This window comes from Sinocyclocheilus grahami, unplaced genomic scaffold, assembly GCF_001515645.1.
Source record: "Sinocyclocheilus grahami isolate Dianchi unplaced genomic scaffold, SAMN03320097.WGS_v1.1 scaffold13537.1, whole genome shotgun sequence".
Classification (NCBI taxonomy): Eukaryota; Metazoa; Chordata; class Actinopteri; order Cypriniformes; family Cyprinidae; genus Sinocyclocheilus; species Sinocyclocheilus grahami.
This window is the reverse complement of record NW_015514953.1, coordinates 1-1,729: the sequence shown is the minus strand read 5'-3', so window position 1 is coordinate 1,729 and position 1,729 is coordinate 1. Positions and strand designations below refer to the sequence as shown.

General features: G+C 38.6%; 1 protein-coding gene across 1 annotated transcript; it reads left to right on the top strand.

Annotated features, from left to right (window-relative positions):
* The first annotated feature begins 114 nt into the window (after positions 1 to 114).
* On the top strand, positions 115 to 1,628 carry LOC107579016 (small EDRK-rich factor 2-like). The gene is made up of 3 exons (XM_016264906.1): positions 115 to 253; positions 1,012 to 1,120; positions 1,216 to 1,628. Exons 1-3 carry the CDS (start codon positions 247 to 249, stop codon positions 1,280 to 1,282), a joined length of 183 nt encoding a protein of 60 aa, XP_016120392.1. The 5' UTR covers positions 115 to 246; the 3' UTR covers positions 1,283 to 1,628.
* Positions 1,629 to 1,729: the final 101 nt, after the last annotated feature.

The following is a 1,729-nucleotide window of genomic DNA, read 5'->3' as shown; positions in this document are numbered from 1 at the left end:
TTTTTTCCCCTCTCTCCTCTGTATTGCCTCGTATATTCGATGTTCTTCGTTCTGTATTTTTTTTTCTCTTTTGTATTGAACTATATTTCTACAAAAACCACTTGGAAACACGCTGCTGTATTCCGATACTGTGTTGTCGCAAAGCTTCAGAATCGACTCGGGTCTGCCAGCAGCTACCGTTAGTAACGTTACAGGAGGCAGCGCCTGGTTGAGCTTTGCGCTCCGGCGACAACAAAAACAGCAACCATGACTAGTGTGTATTGATTTTGATTAATTGTGATGACATGAGCTCAGCTTCTACTATTCGTAATGGAAGTACTTTAGTAGAAAGCCGATTACAGGAGCGGTACGATACAAGGCTAACTAGCTAGCTAGCTAGCTAGCTTATTCTGTGTGTAGAACCCACGAAATGAAATCACAAGATTAACCTGCTAAACAAGGCTAAATGCTGGTTTATGGTGACGTTAGTGATTATTAATTGTTTATTATATATACACTACGACACGGAAAACGTTTTCTATATGTTTACTAAAAGTTAGTTTTTGTGTGGAAAGTTAACGTTTCACATTAGCAAACTTAAATTATATTGTCAACAATATTTATTATTAGTAATGTCACCCGGCGAAATTCTTTATGGAAGGGTGGACAAAATGTTTCATAAGATCAAGAAGTTGTTTTTTTGTATAGTTTTCCTCAGTGTTTCGTGCGGATGTTTTGTTATTGTTATGAAAGCTCTCTGGCGCCCTCTTTGCCACGTTGCCTCACTGCTACACATGTCTGTGTTGATCATACTGTACTCGGATTTGGGGTTACAAGTTAAATGGTACAGCATCAACGTTCCTTACTTTAAAAATACACTTCCTGACACTGAATAGATTTGCCAGTTGCAGACTGGAGTTTTAAACGCGGTGTCTTGTTAATTCATGTTCCATCCTGTGTGCAATCTTTGTATATTCAAGGCAGTAAAGCATGAATAAGCCATTAAGATCGATGTGATCTCTTGTCCTGCAGGGGGAAATCAGCGTGAGCTTGCCCGTCAGAAGAACGCTAAGAAGATAAATGACCATACCAGAGGGAAGAGAAATGATGATGGCCTCTCAGCAGCTGCCCGTAAGCAAAGGTACAACATATAAAGAGAATAATAACAAATAGATATATTGAATTACGAAGTGTATCACACTGAATGTGAATATAATTTCTTTTTTTGTATTTCAGAGATGCTGAAATCATGCAACAGAAGCAAAAAAAGGCAAAAGAGAAGGTGGACCCTAAAGGCAATTAAACAGTGGCTGGCGCTGTGACCGACATGGCATCCTGGATTTTTTTTTTGTCAAGAGAGAGTATCTGTCATTGTGTAGATGTGGAGACTTTGATTCTTTAATGTTTCATCCCAAACTCCATAATGGTCTTGAAAGGGGCATATCAACTATACAGTACATGATGATTTGTGTTCAGCTGTTGAGGAGAGAGTTTCTTCTGTTCAAATAATCAGAGCAAGCCCAAATAATGGGAGTCTCAAAAATGTTTGGACTTGCATTGTAATCTTGTATTTTTGTATCAAGTGCCCTTCTTAATAAAAAGTACATTTTAATTCACAGCAATTTATCCCTATAATGTGGTTATTCCCATAATACAAGTGCCCGTCTTTAGAGGGCAGGTTTTGCAGAGAGGGGCGGGACTTGTGAAACCGCTAACTGCATATTACAACAGTAAAATAAAGCCATATGTG

What these genes read in the sequence shown, in the direction of transcription:
- LOC107579016 (XM_016264906.1), top strand. An exon ending in GCAGCTGCCCGTAAGCAAAG is followed by an intron (nt 1,121 to 1,215) that starts GTACAACATATA and finishes TTTGTATTTCAG; the next exon opens with AGATGCTGAAATCATGCAAC.